Consider the following 16,918-nt stretch of genomic DNA (forward strand, 5'->3'; position numbering starts at 1 on the left):
CCAGCTTACGGCCGGCTGCGGTGGCGGAGGAGACCGAGACGGCGCCGCGCGAGGACGGGGGCGGAGGCAGAGACGGGGTCGCGCGGGGGCGGAGGCGGACGCCGAGACCGCGAAGGGGGAGGGGGGCCGGCGGAGGCCGAGACGGCGGCGCACGGGGGTGGCGCTGGTCGGCGGCGGAGGTCTGGCGCCTTGACTGGATCTTGCGGAACCTCATGGCGCAGGGCCGGCGGGCCGGCGGGCGGTAGCGCTATTGTGCCGCCGCCGGCGGCGCGGAGCAGCGGCTAAGGAGGATCCAGAGACAGCGGCACGCGGCGGCGGCGGCGGCAGAGGTTCCTGAGACCGCGTCCTGCACGGCAGCGGAGGCCTTGCGCCTGGAGGCGGTGGCGGCGCGGAGATCAGGAGATCAGAGGAATGCGAGAGAGAAAGAGAGAGGAAAACGGGAGGGATGTGAGGAGAGAGAGATTGCTAATTACTAGGTGCCAGAGGATTAAAACTTGCGTGGACACGTGCGTGGACAGTACCCTGGGTGTAAATCGCGGCACCGGGAGGTTTGGCATAGTAACATGCACATATTACTACTCTAAGTTACTAACTCGAGTATATTAGAGTTTTTTCTAAGGCGACATTTAAATTGGCAAGGAAGGAGTAGGTAGCTTATGCATTTGACCGAGCTGGAGCACAACTTCTTAACTGCTTTTCGGCAACACGATATTAGCTCCCTAAAAACACAAATCATGAAGCAGATCTTCTATCATCTACAGTTGCTTGCTGCGGGTTTTGCTGATGTTTTTTTTAGCGTATGGCAGAGAGTTCTGGAGATAAGTCCATATTACAACTCTTAACTAACCACGGAGTTTAAATTACCACCCGGGCTCCAATACCGCCAACACAACCTCCAACCTCCAACCAACTTACAACTCTTAACTAACTGAGATTTACCAATCATCTATATGACATAGATAAAAATATTAAAAGATCAAAATAAGTGAATTTTTTTGAATATTTTTACTACTAGACCATCCTGGAAATTTTAATTAGCTGGCTACGCCACTACCTCCAACTATTCATACCGTTCAAATTACCCCACACAAGTAGGCAAGAGATGGTTTTTCGCACACATGGCAGGTTTGTCGAGTTGATCGACTGCCACATTTTCTCATCAATCCTTAGTCAAAATGCGCTAAAATTGTAACAGTAGGTTACTGATAATATTTATGATTTTCTGTAACTTTTTCAAAAAATTCTGCGAATCTTTATTTTTGAATTCAAAATTTGGGCCTCAAACAAAATATGCCAATTTTCTACCAACCGTTTGCCCAATGAAGCTGAAAGGCTAATAAGAACATAATTTTTTTATTTTCTGCATTTTTTTAGAATTTTCTGGACTGGAACATGTAAGTTGACTCGGTCAAAATTTATCACGTATACAAAAGACATCTTTCGACTGGGTGAGGGGGGTAATTTAAACAGTATGAATGGTTCGAGGTTGTGTTCTAGCTCGTATTGGAGTTTAGGGGGTAATTTAGACGGGACGAATAGTTCGAGGTTGTGTTCTAACCAGTATTAGAGTTTAGAGGGGTAATTTAAACGGTGTTTAGGGTTGTAATATGGACTTATGGCAAATGTATCATTTTCTCAAGGACCATCTTTTGAAAAGGAATCGGCAGGTAGTAAACAATATTTCTTAGTTATTTGTTCTTTGATTGTCATTTCTCCCGTTTTGTATAGTTTGTCATCTAAGGTTGCATCTAATCTTTACCGTCTAGCAGTACCAACATGTTTGGAAAGTGGTTAATTGCGAGGCACCAAAAGATGAGAGCGCTAATATTTGTGGGAGCATCGCACATCACTTTGCTTGTCGATGTGGCTACGCAGATATGATGTTATAATTAATGAAATATTTCTTCTCGCATGCAAATTCTAAACCCTAATCCTTTGCTTTAATTCTGTGGTGGGTTGATTGGATCTTTTAGAAAAAAAAATCTTTGTGAAATGGTCGAAACGGACACAAATCTGTTAGTATAAAGGTTCACCATAAGTACAACATCTCAAAAGATAATAAAAATTACATCAAGATCACTGCACCATTGGATGACTATTACCGCCGCCTGAACAAGCCGATGATCTTGTCGATGACAACGAGGAAGTCTTCATGCACGTGCTCCTAATGACCAGTGTCCTGGAGCCACAGTTTCCGTTGCCGAACCTTTGGAACGATCTGAAGAACCTAACATGGTTGGGTGGTTGTTTTAATTACTTTTGTTTCAATGATGTCACTACTCTAATGGTTGTATAGCTAGCGTTGAGATCCATAAAACTTTCATTTTCAAAAAAAAAAATCAGCGTCGAGACTAGAGACTCAATAATAATATGTGGAGAGAAGTATATTTTTGGTCCTTCAATTAGCATCAAAGTCTAGAAATGGTACCTCAACTCAAAATCGTATAAATTTAATCCCTGAAATGGCAAAACCAAATAGTTTTAGTCCCTCTCTCGGTTTTGGGCGGTTTTGACTGTTTTTTACTCCATGTGGTGTATTTTTTTCCTTAGAATTTTTCACGTCGGATGCCACGATGCATAGCTAAGAGACCAAGTGTATACAATTTTGTGTTCATGGACCATTTCTGAGAGGAACTGGACACCATTGAGGCATCCTTTGCAGAAAATCCAGGGGGCATCTCGAGTCAAAACCATTCAAATTTGAGAGAGGGACAAAAAATATCCGGTTTTGCCAATTGAGAGACTAAGCACACACCATTTCGAATTGAGGGACCAAGTATGTATGATTTCGAGTCGAGTGGACAGTTTCGATACTTTGCTGCCAATTGAGGAGAAAAAATAATACTTTTCTCTAATATGTGGTGGCTAGGAGCAAAGATACATGGAATAGGAATACATCTATGGACGAGTGCATAGACCAAAATGAGGGAAAGAAGGAAAACCAGTAACAAAACAGAAAGTGGTTAAAACTAAGAGCAGTTCGAAATTATAAGACACCCATGCATTTCAAGCTTAAAATTTGACCATCAGTTATTCACTTTGACCAACAAAATGTAGGTTATGTGTCACAAAAATTATACCATTGAATTCAAAATATTTCTTACTTTGTCTAACTGATGGTGAAAATTGAAACTCCAAATTCAAGAGCTTCCTATAATTTGAACGGTCTTGAGGAAGACGAGTTGGCCGCCACATCTGTTTGCAAATTAGGATAAAAATGGATATATGATATTATCCAGTCATTGAATCCATAGTTTTGTTTGTTCTTCCACAGTTTTGTTACTTTTTGTAGTTCTTGTGACAGCCCGTGTCTCAACTAGCCATCGAGGAGAGAAAGAAACGGAAAGACACAGAGGACGTGATACGACGCGTTCGCCTAACCAGGTACTCTACTGTCCTATTACATGCAAAACCTGGGCGACATATAAACACCCCTTTTTTTAGCACAAAACACGAGTAATGTCAACAACAGATGCTAATTTCACTAGAAGGAACTTGCTTCTGCTGTTCTGGAAAATATTTATCATTGCATTTAGAATAAGGGAGCACTGTTCTTGGAAATATTTATCATTACATTTATAATAAGGGGAGCACATAGATAAGACTTTGCAGGTGCGATATCTACATGAAGTTCCATCACCAGATGCAGAACAACAAGGGGGTTGTTAGCTTGTACCAAGAGTCAACGGGCCTGAAAAAACAGATGAGATCAAATCAAGAGATATATACATGCAAGGATACTTGTCATTTGTCAACTTGTTTAGCCTGATTCCCAGAGATCCATACTTACCAAAATGACCTTGTATTCAGATCGTTCGGTTGAAAAATTATCCTGGCTAGAACGAATTTCATGTCGGAAGAACAAATTAAATACTACTTTTTACTGATGGAGCCGCTATACCAATGAACTACCTGCTAAATGGATCTAAGGTTAGCAAACTGTGTAACCTGTCCAATTACTGGAAAATAATGTCCAAGCAAATACCAATCAATGGGCTACTCTACTGAGGACTTAATCGCAGGTTGCTGCTGAGCCTGCTTTTGAGTCTTCTTTTTGCCTAGAAAAGAGATACCAAGAAGTTAGATTATACAAGAACACCTTTTGCTTCTCCACGGTCATCACACAAGGTACAGGTGCAAAAGCGTTCCAGTAAAATTAAATCACACATTCTTGCAGACTTGCAGTGACGAAGACTAAAGATGAATTGCTCTCAGTTTAGATCAGAACTGAAGCACAAATTTGAACTAAACCACGACAAGAATTTAGTATCCGAGGGAGTACTTTAGTGCTTTCTTTAAGGCCTAAATTATTGAAGAACTGTAGTTTAATTGCTTTAGTTGTTGAAGAACTGTACCAAAACTAATGCCTGAAATTATCCCCATGTAAATTTGGATGACGAATTATATGATGTTCATCTCTCCCCTAAATACCTCTTCATATATTCATTTCAGCATAAACAAAAGATGTACAACAGAATAGCAAGGAGCAAATTAATTACTCGTTCAGCACCATAATATAGAGAAGAATTGTTTTTAAGGGAAAAAGAAAGGAGTGAAACACCTGATTCCAACCTGTGCTTTTTGAAGACGGAGCTGCCGCCTTGTTGCCTCTGCCTCTTGCCAATTCATTTCTAACTGCAGATACTTGAGTGTCAGCTCTCTGAGATTTGGTTGCCTGTAGACGGTTTGGCCCACTTGCTAATAGTTGCTGAGAGACTCCTGAGCACAATTCTGATGTGCTTGCAGGTAGCTGATCCAGATACTGAGAAGCATTACAGGAATATGCTTCATTCAGTAAGAGAAGGTTAAGATATCGTACCAATGCTCACAAGGAGGGGGCATCAAACCTTTATTTGAGGAACAAGGCTCTTCTGAGCGCCATGTAATGCTGAACTATCACATAATTTCAACCCATTATCCTGTGACGAGTTTATAGTTGTATTAGTTGCGTAGCTGTGTGACTGCTCTGCACATGATTCACGGTAAAGCTGTCCAAGCTCCAACCGAAGCCGATAGTTGCCCTGTGAATGATATATTTTTGTTGCTAGGGGAGCTGGCACATCTGATACAAATTAAATGAGGAAATCAAATTACCATCTGATAAGAACTAACAGTAAAAAGAAAAATGAAAATACTATGATGAAAGGAGGAAAGGATTTGGAAAAAATGGAAGTACACCGACATTGCTGAAGATCAGACATTCAATCACTACTCTATAAAAATATGCAGTCAACTTTCGGTTGTTTCGGTGGATGAAGAGGGAATTGTGAGAGCAGGCTCTCCTTTTAGAAAAGCACAATTCAAACATTTTAATATGTACAAACTGAGTGGAAATGTTAGCCTTAAGCTTCGCATTGGCCAGGTTATTGGTGCCATCAACTCGCCAATGTTGCAAGTTTTACACCCGAACCAATGTGAAATATTATAGAACCAGAACAAGAAACTGTACTGTATCCGAATCCTAGGTTTTCCATGAATATTTTGTCAACTTGTTTAGCATGTACAAGTTGTGGAGGTGACAGGCCAACTACTCTTGATTTCCCATGGAAGTCTCACATATTTCAAGTATATTTTGTAATGCGCACCTTTCTAACAATTTGAAGATTTCCAGGATCGACAAAATACTACTGGAAAAAATATTAAACATAACTTCATGTGATGATCAAAGCAGAATTGATCACATACAATCCGAAATCCTTAAGTATGCTCTATATTTGTAAAGTACCCCAAGAACAAAATTTGAAACTCAAAACGCCACAAGGAAAAAGCTGTGGGATGCGCATCAGTGTAGGAGCTCAGATAGAGATGATTAAACTATGTCTGATTACAACTAAGAAACATGCTGCTGCATTTCTTAGCTTGAACCCCAGAAGAAAAATATATGCAGAATTCGCTCAGACACTACACTGCATTGGCATTTGCTGAGACAGCACAAAATCAACAATTTGCTGATGGACCCTGTAAAATCATCTCATTTTCCAAAACACACCGGAGTTATCAAAATATTATTATTTTCAATTTAGGATAGAGAAGTGGGACGAGAAGTCTTGTTTGCACTTGGAAGTCAGACGAGCTTATCTGTCTTCACCAATTATGTATCTTCTCTAGTATCTCCCACTTATTTTATCCCTCTGGAATGGCATATAGAACCGTACACGCGCCTTCAAAATATAATATTTTAAATGGTTCGATTTGTTCCAGGAAATGACCACAATTGTAGTGTCAATCAGAGAAATATCAACTTTTAAATTGTGGTTTCTGTAAACTCCAACCAAGTCAGTGTTTAACAGGAAATTTTGCCACAAAAGAATATCCATTAGCACACCTACAAGCCTGTGCATGTGAAAACATAAGCAACACAAAACCAGAACTCATTAGGGGGAAGCATAGACTTTGTACCTCTAAAGCAACTTTCAGGTGCATTGGTAGAAGCTGCATTATCAGCAAATATTTTCAGCCCTATATAAATAAAAAGAATAAAATAAGCCATAGCATGACTAAAAAACAACAAAAAGTTGGTCCCACAATCATCATATGGCTACCAATTGAAACATCTATCCTGGCAGTGAAGCCGCGACTTATATGTTTTCACTGAAACAGATGCAGTAGTCAACCATTTCAGCCACCTCTGTACTATCCACTTCTCTAGACTTAGATTGTCGTATCGCAAATGTATACAAAAACAGGCCAAGTAACTTGTACCATTAGGAGCACAAACTAGTGCTAACTAAACATGTTGTTGGTAGTGGCAATACTAATACATCATTAAAGGATTACATACAACTTACAAATGTTTCATAAAGTAATTAACAACAAAGAAAACATAATAAATGACACGTCAGATTTGTAGTAACATTGAATTACAAAGGAGTGTCACTTACTTGGATCAGCAGTGCAATCTAAAGGTTTGGTCGCATTTCCGTTGTTCAGCTCAAAATCGTTGACGGTGTTCCTGTTTTGAGATTGAGACTTCGCTTCCACTTTTGTGTGTTCTTTTTGATCTATCAGAGGTCAAGGCAGCAAAACTTTCAACAGGAATCTAGTTAAAGGAATGGATATAAAGGAAAAACATCCCATGTAGAGAATGCATCTAGTATCATGCACTATATCAATATTTGAAGTAAATAAACAAGAATATCAAGCTGTTTTCCATAAACTATTAATAGGGATACTTCCATTGCTTGACAGCTTTATTTTTCTGCCCTTCTTTGGAGGATTCTTAGGATCGGCATCATCATATACACCCATTGAAACGTTTGGGTTTACTTTTCCTGAGCTACATCGCTCTGCAGAAGTCAAAATAAATGTGTATGAAGTTCGAGATCTACTCCATGGACTCCCCTCTTAAGGAATGAAGAAGGAAATTGTAACTGATTGCAAATCACACCCATCAAATGAGTAATAAGGAGTTCGAACAAAAAATAGGCAAAAAACCCCGTTAAAGATTTAAATTTTAGTATATAGCTGCATGTCCGATTTGAAGTAATCTAGTAATAGCACACATAACACGAATATAGCTCCATGTTAAGAAAACAAATGAGTGACTTCAGAATACAATAGAATGTTGATTAAGACTATCGGCGAGTTGTGCAATCAATAATGAAATGGTAATGTGGCAAATGTACCAAATAGCAAACACACTCTGTCACTCCTGCTCTAAGAACAAGATACACTGTCATGCAGGTAAGGCATCTTCCAATAAATGAATAATATGCCTTCAATAATTTTGTGCCAGTACTCAAATACTCATTGATGAAGTCAAACAATGAAAAGGTAACATCTTGGGCCAGGCCTTTTGCATTCACATTGCGAATTATGTAGTTTATGTATTGACTAACCTGGATTCATGTTAAATTATGATTGTGTCGATGTTTCAAGCACATCAGAATTAATTCAGATCGAGCTTACACAAAGATAATGTTTACTGTAACGTGTAGTATAATACCTGCATGAGGTGCATACTCGCTGGCCTTAATTGGCTTCGTGCATGTATTACAGTGGACCTTCAATATAAGATGTCAGCTCAAATTGGAAGCGGCAGAAAGGGAGAATCATACAATGTAGGTTCATCAAAAGTTACCAGCTCGAGTGGGTCCGCCATAGGTTTTGATCCAAATATATGCATATCTGCACATAGCTAAATGATAAATGGTGGCATCATCTGGTAAACTTTACAATGGTAACTATGAAATAATAGCACTGTCTGTTACAAAGTAAACATCTATATACCTATACCAATATCAAAAGCACGAGTTAGGGTTTGATCTGCACAATCCTTGCCACTCATAATATTTATGATTTTAATCTTGAGATTTAATCGTGGAGAATTTTAGTTGGAACCTTGCCCCCTAATCTCTCCTATAACAATTGTCAATTTAATTGCATGTATAAAAATAAATAAAAACTGCCTACTAACTACCTCGTAAATTCTGGTTTACAGCTCATGATTTAATGCATGTTAGCTTTCTAGCTAAAATAAATATGGTAATGAGTACGTTTGTGTTGTAAATATGATTTTCCACATATATTATATGATTTGGTAATGAGCACTTCTGAAGTCCTACAGAAAGTGATTGTGATCTGTAGGTTCCAGAAAGAGGAAGAACATACCATCTTCATCAAGTAAATTTGGTTCATGTGCACCAAGAAGTTGCTTTTGTAGGATATGTGAAGAACTCTTCTCATTGATTGCCTCATCTGGCAAAAAGACAGGGGAGGGGCTGGATGTTATTTGCATTCTCAAATACCCAGATGTTACAAATGTTATACTTTTTACCAACAAAGAAGTTTCATTTTATTCCCTCAAAAGAGCTATGGGTAAAAATTCCAGGAAATGGAAGACAAACAATCAGAAATTAGTTGTCCAAATCTGATATAAAAAAGTGGCATTTCAACTGCCCAGATGATGGGAGTGTCTGAAGTAAATACACTACCTTTAAACTGAGATAATGTAACACAGTAGTTACACAAGTTATAGGTATTTATTAACATGAAAATGATATTGAACTATTAATGTCATGTCAATGTCCATATTACATAGATAAATAAATCAATAGTATTGGAACTAAGAAAATAGCTTTAAATGCAACATGACTTAGATACTTTAAAATGCAACATGACTTAGATAGTGCATCACCAACTTTATAAATCCATATTGTTGGTCTTACTCTTGTGGATATAGGTTTCAAGGATCCTCTAACTAAATCTTATGAATAAACTAAATGAAAGCTCAGGGTAAGCAGCTAATACATTTGTTATCGTTTACCTGGCATAGTATGATTTTCCATCATTACAAGCTTCAACACAGAAGCCATTTTAAAATGTCCAGACATGCAAACCATTTTGGAACAGCAACCTACATTGCAGCCAAACGTACAGGATATCAGTTAAAGTTAATATTTGATTCAAACATCTCAGTTTGGAATTTGGCAATGGGTGATATCATGTTAAAAGAAAGCTTTTGATGCATTAGCTAATCCAAATATGCAGTTTGATTATACACCTGCTCTCATTTAGCTGATGTCCACAATTCAACTGGTCAATCATATGCTAATATTTTTTTTAATTGTAATCCTAAATATGAAACTGAAACCAAAATAAATAAATAACCACGTGCGCATGCTTACAATTCAAACTCCAGGTCTCTAAGTACCACCATGGGATTTGCAATTTGCAACATTCCACTATGCATCTCGTACTATTAACTCTAAGGTCACTCATAAAACTTTGGCAAGACTTCTCCTCTTGGAGGATTTGCCAGCCAGTGTTTACATAAGTTCCATTTTGATGTGTGGCTTCAATCTTATCACACTCCCTGAGAATTCAGACTGAAACTGTGAAAAAGAACCCACGAGCGTTTGTTACCGTATCTCATAAGTTCCAGTAGCTCACATTGCGGCAAATTTAACAAAAATAAGACATAAAATGTGCCCCCATTCGGCCACTCCAAGTTTGTTCTCCCCACCATTATGTCCTCTCCTAAATTCAGATAATCAGATCAGAGTACCCTTAAATATTTCGTTTCAAACAGCAATAAGTGCAGAACTAACAGGTAAAGCGCCCAATACAATGTGACACTCTGACTATACACGCAGCTATTATGATCTCTCCACTACACCACAAATGCATTTGAAAATCTGAGATCAAATTTCCGAAATAGTTCACAAGTCAGCGCTTTCACTACAACAGACAAAATTTGAGATTCGAGTCACAACTAAAACTTCACGAATTGATTCGGTAAAATCCTCCCCCACAGGAAATTTCCTTTCGAATTTACAGGCGTCTCACCTGCACAGCCGAGCTCCTGGAGGACGCCGAGCCCTCGAAAAATGCCCACAAAAAAAATCAGGAGCGAAAAATCTCCGTGCCAACAGGTGGGCCGCCGCCGCTGCAGGCTCCTTCGCCGGCGGCACCTCCTCCCCCGCGCGACCCCACTCGTCACATGCGAAATTCCGCGAGCAGAGGAGCCAGAACAGAGCGGGCCAGAGGCACAGGGAGACGCGGGAGGAGTAGCGGTACGGCGGCGTGGGGAGATCTCCGGCGCTCGGCGCAGGATCCACGGCGATCGCCGGCGGCGAGCGGGGGTTGGGAGGAGCCGGAGGCGAAGCGAGCGCCAAGCGTTTGCAGATTTGGGGCGGAGGCGCTCGGGCTCGGTCGGCCCTTGGATCGAGCGAACCGACCGGGACGGTCGGACCCTGGTCCGGGTCCGACCGAACTGAACCGACCCGAACCTGGTCCGACCCAACCAGGCTTCGCTCTCGTCGGTCGTCGCTAAGCTGCTCGCCGCAGAGCAGCAGCAAAGGAGAGAAGGGGAAAGCAAAAGAGAATAGAAGAGGGAAGGCACCTTTGCGGCGGCGGCGATGTCGGCGGCAGCGGGGGCGAGCAGGGTGGCGTTCGTGCTGGTGGACGGGATCGGGGACGTGACCATCCCGTCGATTGGGGGGCGGACGCCGCTGGAGGCGGCGGCGGCGCCGCGGCTGGACGCGGTGGCGTCGGCGGGGGTGGCCGGGCTCATGGACCCCGTGGAGCCAGGGCTCGCCTGCGGCAGCGACACGGCGCACCTCTCCCTCCTCGGGTACGACCCCCGCGTCTACTACCGCGGCCGCGGCGCGTTCGAGTCCATGGGCGCCGGCCTCGCCATGGCCCCCGGCGACATCGCCTTCAAGGTCCGGGTTCTAGCGACGCTTCAATGCAGTTCTTGCTTCTTTCAGTAGCAGATCAGCCTTAAAATTATTTTTGAAGTATCTCCTTTGTGCTTCTGTGTTTTTCATTAGTTAGTTTTTTTTTTTTTTTTGCGCGGGACTCATTAGTTAGTTTATGTCATAGAGTATTCCTAGCTGGTTAGTACGGAGTAGTTGCTAATGGCTCAGATCATGGAATGATCTTGTACCTGCTTTATGAAGTTGGAGACCTTTTTCATTAGATCTTACACCCATATTTCTCTTTGTTAATAATAGCCTGTAGGTCATTAGATCTTGCAGTAAACAGTATGTATGAATTGATGATATGAACTGTTTCTCTTTGCTGAATTATGTGCACAAATCGCACGCAGTCGAACTTTGCTACATTGGATGAGAGCACGGGGGTCATTGTCAGCAGAAGGGCAGATAGGCATTTTGAGGAGGAAGGCCCAATCCTGTGTGCTGCATTAGATGGGATGAAGCTCCCATCGTTTCCTGAATATGAAGTGAGAGTCAGGTGCATCACCTATTCAGACTGCATATTGATGCGTTCTTATTGTTTCGGATTATTACCATGGTACGCCACTGAGTATACTGTGATTGACGCCTCTTCTCTGCAGGTACGCCACTGAGCACAGATGTGGTGTGGTTGTGAAAGGACCAAGGCTGAGTGGGAACATTTCTGGGACCGATCCACTGAAGGACAACCGCTTGCATCTAAAGGCTGAACCTTTGGATGATTCAGAAGAAGCTAAAAACACTGCAGCTGTGGTCAATGAGCTCTCTAAGGAGATCACACGTATATTGGTTTCTCAACCCATCAACGCGAAGCGTGCAGCCGAGGGGAAGAACATTGCCAATGTTGTGCTATTGCGAGGCTGTGGTATCCGGATTGAGGTTAGTGGACCCAATATTAGTCTCTTATGTTCACTAATTGTTCATTTTTGCAACTCTCTGGAGACTGCAATATCAATATGAGAGATAGGTCCGGAGAAATGTGTACAGTGTTCTTGCTTACATGTATTGTGGTTTCCAATGCCATGAAGATGGGCATAATCCAGATCTGATTCTCAAGTTCCTTTTTTTGGAATTTTAGGAACTTAAGCTTAGACCATCTTGCTATGTTCGATTTTTATACAGAACTTATACTTCTGGGGTTATCAACCCTAGTTAGACCTTAGTGCACTGATGGCCTTGAAGCAAGACATTGCAGTTATATATATTTGTAAGCATCAATTTAGAATCTTGTATATATACTAGGAATGTACTTTTGGTCAATATCTGCAATTCTGCATTGGCTCCCCAATTCTGTATGAAAGTTACTTCCTGCAAGCATAAGAGGTTCGGATCTAATAAATCACAAGAATCCATGTTTAAGCTCCAACAAGTTTTGTCCCTACTGCAACTTCCTTGATAATGAAGTGCCATGTGGCTACACTAGGTACCTGCCTTCGAAACCAAGCATGGACTTGCTCCATGCATGGTAGCTCCGACCAAGATCATAGCCGGGCTGGGGCTGTCGTTGGGCATTGATATCCTTGAAGCACCTGGAGCAACTGGAGATTATCGAACTCTGTTAACTTCCAAAGCTAAAGCTATAGCCAAGGCACTCTCTGCCCCGCTGGAGACACCACCTCGTGTTTTTGTACCTGGGGAGGATGAATATAAGGCCGGAAGGGAAAATGGATATGACTTCGGGTTCTTACACATCAAGGTTAAAATACAACCCAGGCTCTCTTTAAACTGGCATTGAACATGTGATGCTGATAGTTCTGATTACAATTTTAATGCAGGCTATTGACGATGCTGGCCATGACAAGGCTGTCAAGTTAAAGGTACGAGGTCTGGAAGCTGTCGACCAGGCTATTGGCCAGCTTGCAAGGCTCCTGTGGGAAGCAGAGAAGTCGGGGCACTACCAGTACTTCATCTGTGTCACTGGAGATCACTCTACACCTGTTGAGTATGGGGACCATAGCTTCGAACCTGTCCCGTTTGCGATATGCCGACTGAGAGATTTTGTGGGAGCCTTTGGGGAGGACAATGTGATGAGTACCCCACTAGACGATTTCCCGCTCCCTTCGGTTAAATCTGGAGAAGACTTAACTGATAATACAGAATTAGCAGAACGTAAGCATGATCACTGTAAAGCTTTTAGCGGTGACACTGTGTATGAGTACACCGAGATCGCTGCTGCAAGGGGCTGCCTTGGGCGATTCCCTGGAAGTGAGATGATGGGCATCATCAAGAAGTTCATGAAAGCGAAGAACGACTGATGCCGGTTCAAGTGCTAACCGTGTATTCGATCTTTTGACACTGAAGCTTTGTAATAATGGAAAATGGAGAAACATAGCATAAACAGCTTAATCTGATATGAATAAAGGCTACCATGTTAGTCCTGACTCCTGACCATGCGTGCAAAGTGAAAAGGCAATAATGACCCTGTGCCCGGAACCTGGGGAAGCATTTTTCTACATTCCGTTTGTGAGGAATCCAACTTATGAAACTTTGGATTTGATACTTAGTGTTTTACAGAATTTGATGTGCTTCCAGTGTAAATGAGGCAGCAATGTCCAGTAAACTTTGTAGCGTGACAAGAAGAATCAGCAATGTCTAGTAAAATGTTGTAGCGTGACAAGAAGAATCCGCCACTATCTTCCGTCCTGTAAAAAGAACGCGCTCAACGTGGCAACGCTGAATCAGAGATTCAGAGGTGTTGTAACTGTGAAATTGAAGATGAAATTTGTTACAGATTCAGAGGTATTGTAACTGTGAAATTGAAGATGAAATTTGTTAGTTCCTTCGTCCAACAAAGGATGTCTCGACACTTTGACCAAATTTGAATGCATCTATACACTAAGTTATGTCTAAATACATCCTAATCTTGATAAACTTGAGATATCTTTTGTTGGACGGAGGAAGTACAATGTTTACTTCGAAAAAGACCAAAAATCTAAAAGGAAGTCATTGCACGTCTATAGAAATCTCAATATCTCTGGGAGTTACAATTGCTTTGAGCCTTACAGGAAGCACAACACCAAGCAAGAATATCATCAACACCAGCTCAGAAGTACATTAAAAAAACAGCATTGGAACTAATGTACCACAACTTGCAGACTAACAAACACTTATATATTCTCCCAGAAGAGGAAGATGGCAAATACACAGAAACAGAACACTTCCACATGACACTATTCCCTGTTTTAATTCAAGAGCATCAAAAAGTAAAATTTGAAGAACTGATACACTACCCAAATATAAACATGAAATGTCATTACCCTCAAGAACATAACATAAAAGGTCACTCCCCAAGAAAATATGATCAGTCAAACAGGTTTATATATTAATGAAAATAATGTGCAATGTGCTTGTCTCCCGTATTAGTTCTGAGAAAGTAAGGCTAAACGGCCAATGGTTCATACGCTTTCACAGCGATGCACAAGTTTTGCTTCCGAGAGGACAGATAGATGAATCGAGCAGCATATCCTTTAGAGGAGACCCCGTCGCCTTTTGTAGTCGCTCACCGATAGAGTTAAAGCATGCCTCCTTCCGTCGTTGTCAGGGATCTTGTACCCCATCGTTGCTTCTATCTTCTGCTTCCTTGCCATGTAGCCTTCGAACAGACCTTTGGGCCCGCCATACTCTTCCAGAACAGATAATGATATGGGAAGCTCAAAATTATGGAGTGAATTTGTTTCTGTCCCGAGATCCAAAGGTGCATTGGTATCAACTAGTTTCCCAGCTTCAGCTGCTGCAACTAGAGCTGAAGCTGTGACTGTCGATCCAACTTGCACAGCGCCCTTCACATCTTTGGTGCTAGCAATTGCACTATCACCATTTCCATTGGCAGCTTCAGCATTATCTCCTTCTGCTTCTCCTTCGGGCTTTGCCGCATAATAGTTTCTCGATCTTGTCCACCTCCTTGAAAAAGGATCATAACCAGCCTCTCCAGCCTTCAGACTTGTATTGACAGCCTTCATTTCTGATGCAGTCTTGAAGTTCTCAGCACGATTCTTCCTGTTCATCTCCTCCAACTTTGCTGCCTTCTCATTGTTTGACATTGGTTGAGCAATCTTCTGCAGCTGATTCAGCCTTGCACGGATCCTTTCTGCTTCTACTTCATCCCTCCGAACCAGGGCCATCTCCAACTGATCCCTCAGCCTATCCTTCTCAGCAGCAACATTCATTGGACGTCTCACAGCTGATTTCTTCTCACGCAGCATCTGCTTTACAGTAGCCGCTGAATACACAAATGTATATGCCTTTTGAATGGCCTCTTTTTTCTCAAGCACTTCCTGCCGGGTTGGTATGCGCACACCATTCTTTTCAGCCTCTTGCAGCCACTCCTTGAACTCTTCTTCAAGAACAGGGGAGTCAGACACCTGAGTCATCTGCCACCGAGCAGCATTAGCTTCATTATCCCATACAACATTGAGATACTTGCATGTTGTGTAGCTATCCAGCTTGTATTGCCTATCTGGGTCGCTGGCGTCCACATTCCTAACGATGCACAGCCTGTACTTGGGGCCTGATTTTGTCTTCCCAATCCCAATCCGCACAAAGCACCCAGATACGAGGTCCTCAAAGAAGGGCTCCATGAACCATTTCACCAGCTTTGTCCTCCTAAGGGTTATACTCTTGACGTCATCGAACTTGAGAGGGACGAGCCTACTCGGCGATTCATCAAACTCATCCTCCCGGGCATCATCAGCAATACCCCCATGGTCATTCATCCTCCCTCTATTGTCTCCATCATTGCTACCATCACTCGGGGGGCTTCCAGCTCTACGCCTGGTTGGTGAGCCGGTCTTGGTAACCAAATCCTTGAACCTGTTGCGGTACCCCTCCGGATCCTGCTGCCTCATCCGCTTGGCCCGAAGCTCGTCAAGGGCGCTCTTGGTGGCGGACCTGTCGGTCCTGGTGGAGGACCGCGACCTGCTGAGCGGCGGGGGAGGGCTGTCCTTGCGTGCCTCCGTCTTGGAGGTGGTGGCAGTCCGCGCCAGCTTCTTCTTGAGCTTGTATTCGTCGATCCTGGTGCTCCGCTCGGCCAGGATCATCTCCCTCTGCAGCTCAGTCATGTTCTCCAGCTGCTCCTTGTCGTCCTCGTCCTTGTACAGGTCGCTCCCGACGGACGGCGCGCTGTCGGAGTCCTCACCCCCGCACCGCCTCGCCTCGTCATCGAGGTCGCCGTCGTCGTCGTACCCTCCGCCGCCGCCGCCCTTCTCCGTCTGGTGGCGCTTTTTGAGCGGCACCTGCGACCCCGACGGTTGCCTCTTCCTCGGGTAGCTCGGCGCGGCGTCCGAGTCGGAGTCGCCGTCGTCGGAGCCGCTCCCGCCGGAGTAGGGGCCCCCCGCGCGGCGCCCGCGCTGCTGCCAGCGCTGGTTCGACGGCCGGGACTGGCTTCCCTTGCCCACGGTCCGCCCCGCGGCCTGCAGGAGCAGATCGTCCAGGTTAGGATCCGGCATCTCGCCGAGGTCGCTCCTCCTCCTCCTCGCTCAACAACCCCTGCACGAACAAATCCAGAAAATTTATGGTAAATCAACTGATTGAGAACTCCAGAGGGTAGCAGAGTGGATGGATTGGACGAGGAAGAAAGATCTGAGTCACCTTGGAGCTTCGATGGAAGGAAGAACAGGTGTGGCGGCGGAGAGGGTTCGATGACACCGTCGACAACGAGATGGGAAGACGAAAAGGAAGATCTGCTCTCTGTTGTTGGGCTTTGCAGAACCTAAGAAATCGAC

General features: G+C 43.1%; 2 protein-coding genes across 2 annotated transcripts; one reads left to right on the plus strand and one right to left on the minus strand.

Annotated features, from left to right (window-relative positions):
- Nucleotides 1-10,796: 10,796 nt before the first annotated feature.
- On the plus strand, nt 10,797-13,812 carry LOC100846025 (probable 2,3-bisphosphoglycerate-independent phosphoglycerate mutase). The gene is made up of 5 exons (XM_003575740.4): nt 10,797-11,165; nt 11,552-11,697; nt 11,801-12,077; nt 12,622-12,894; nt 12,974-13,812. Exons 1-5 carry the CDS (start codon nt 10,860-10,862, stop codon nt 13,451-13,453), a joined length of 1,482 nt encoding a protein of 493 aa, XP_003575788.1. The 5' UTR covers nt 10,797-10,859; the 3' UTR covers nt 13,454-13,812.
- A 339-nt stretch (nt 13,813-14,151) lies between these two features.
- Nucleotides 14,152-16,918, minus strand: LOC100821735 (protein RTF1 homolog). Its single transcript, XM_003575746.4, has 2 exons — nt 16,785-16,918; nt 14,152-16,682 (listed from the first exon to the last, which is right to left on the minus strand). The coding sequence occupies exon 2, from the start codon at nt 16,640-16,642 to the stop codon at nt 14,666-14,668; it is 1,977 nt and encodes a 658-aa protein (XP_003575794.1). The 5' UTR covers nt 16,643-16,682; nt 16,785-16,918; the 3' UTR covers nt 14,152-14,665.

This window comes from Brachypodium distachyon, chromosome 4 (assembly GCF_000005505.3).
Source record: "Brachypodium distachyon strain Bd21 chromosome 4, Brachypodium_distachyon_v3.0, whole genome shotgun sequence".
In the NCBI taxonomy this organism is placed as follows: domain Eukaryota; kingdom Viridiplantae; phylum Streptophyta; class Magnoliopsida; order Poales; family Poaceae; genus Brachypodium; species Brachypodium distachyon.